Raw genomic sequence first — 2,017 nt, 5'->3', positions numbered from 1 at the left:
CAGAATATCCAGCATTCTTGGTCAAGGACATGGCACCATCTAAGAATGAAAAGAGCCATATTAGTTCATTGGCTCCAGCCAAGGTTTGTATTTTGGATTCCTGTTCTTATTCTAAAATCACCATTTAATCCCCATTTGGGTAATATCCTCTTCCATTTCCTATTCTAAAGAACAAACAGATCTTATCTTTACCCTTTGAGGCCTAGAATTGGACTGGCTCAGCTCAGGAAATAGGGAGCATAGCAGAGCTGCTTGTGAGATTGACGGATGGGTGCTTTATGTAGTGTGCAATGTCCCATCACCATCCTACAGGTTTTCAATTCTCAGAGGCTCTTTCTGTGCATTAATACCTCAGATGCTTATAGAGGGAGGAATTGGGTCCTTGGGATGCAAGGGAAGGAAGTCATCCATACCCCTCATGAAAGATGCTATCAGTGTCCCACACATGGGGAATCTCAGGTCAGAGCAGAACTATATAAAAGGCAAGAGCTTCTCAGAGCACCTCAGACCACTTCTTCCTGAGCAATCTGTTCCAGTGCCTGAGCCAGGTAGAACATCTCCCAGGCCAGAGAGACTCTGGTGCTGGTTTTCTGGTCAGAACGGGGCTCTGGGTGGAGCTGGGGGCAATCTTGAAGATGAACAGGGGATGAAGAGGGTTTGGAGGGAAGGGTCCATCTGGAAAGAGAAGGTACCTAACGGAAGGCTGTGATTAGTACCTTTTTGAGCTTAGAATGAATTCATTTGAAAAGATGGAATGCCTATATTGGGATCATTTGTATTTTTAATTTTGGAAGTGAATTTAGGTGATTGGGTTTTAAAAGCTCTAATCGTCATACAGGTAAAATATTGTGAATTCATAGTTCAGTCTTCAAAGCAACGTTGGGCTTGTTGAACTTGAATCTTCTGCATTATCTTTCAGTTTTATTCAGTCTCTTTGGAGATGTCCTGCCAGCAAAGCCAGCAACAGTGCCCACCTCCTCCTCCCAAGTGCAAAACCCCTAAGTGTCCCCCTGTTTCTTCCTGTTGTGGCTCCAGTTCTGGGGGCTGCTGCAGCTCTGGGGGTGGCAGCTGCTGCCTGAGTCACCACAAGCCCCGATTCTCTCTCCGTCGCCGACGTCACAGCTCTGGATGCTGTAGCAGTGGTGGCAGCGGTGGCAGCAGCTGCTGTGGCAGCAGCGGTGGCAGCAGCTGCTGTGGAAGCAGTTGCTGTGGAAGCAGCGGCGGCAGCAGTTGCTGTGGAAGCAGCGGCAGCAGCAGTTGCTGTGGAAGCAGCGGCGGCAGCAGCGGCGGCGGCGGCAGCTGCTGTGGAAGCAGCGGTGGCAGCAGTTGCTGTGGAAGCAGCGGTGGCAGCAGCAGCAGCAGCGGCGGCGGTGGTGGCAGCAGTTGCTGTGGAAGCAGCAGTGGTGGTGGCGGCGGCGGCGCGGCGGCGGCGGCGGCAGCAGCAGCAGTAGCAGCAGCCAGCAGCAGTCTAGGGGCTCTAGCTGTTGCTCTGGAGGTTGTTGCTGACCTGGGAAAGAGGATCCCAAAGAGCAGCGCTGACCCAAGACCTACCAGCCAGAGTGTCTCCTCTTCTCTGGCTATTCTGCAGACATACTTCTATAACTCTCTCTATGCCCCTTTTTCATTCCCCACAAAGCTAGTCTACTGTGAGGTCTTGAGGTCTCACCTCTGAGATTCATTGGCTTTGCTTTTTTCTCTCAGACACAACAGTCTGGGGATGAGATGTTGAAAATCAGCTCTGAAGCTCTTTTCTGGGTGACAATAAAGCTTTGATTCCCAATGTCATGGCCTCCCAATGCTGTTTTGTTTAGCCGTTCCATCCCCACCCTCCACATCAAGTCATATTCCCTTTCTTTATCTAAATTGCATATTTTGGCACTGAATCCACTTTAAAAACTCTGGAAAACAACATTCACTTGGTGTTCTGAATTTGGCAACATCAAGCTTGAAAATAAGAATCATGTCTAAGACTGGTGCCCCTTAACGATTTGCACAATGAGGACTAGGAATGGGATGG

The 2,017-nt window shown here is 49.6% G+C and overlaps 1 protein-coding gene across 1 annotated transcript; it reads left to right on the top strand.

Annotated features, from left to right (window-relative positions):
• Positions 1 to 403: 403 nt before the first annotated feature.
• LOC114683149 (loricrin-like) lies at positions 404 to 1,782 on the top strand. Its single transcript, XM_028857321.2, is given in 3 exon segments — positions 404 to 544; positions 917 to 1,420; positions 1,423 to 1,782. Coding segments are annotated over 3 exon segments (714 nt in total). The 5' UTR covers positions 404 to 418; the 3' UTR covers positions 1,507 to 1,782.
• Positions 1,783 to 2,017: the final 235 nt, after the last annotated feature.

Source organism: Peromyscus leucopus, chromosome 6 (assembly GCF_004664715.2).
Source record: "Peromyscus leucopus breed LL Stock chromosome 6, UCI_PerLeu_2.1, whole genome shotgun sequence".
In the NCBI taxonomy this organism is placed as follows: domain Eukaryota; kingdom Metazoa; phylum Chordata; class Mammalia; order Rodentia; family Cricetidae; genus Peromyscus; species Peromyscus leucopus.
This window is presented reverse-complemented; position numbering and strand designations above follow the sequence as displayed.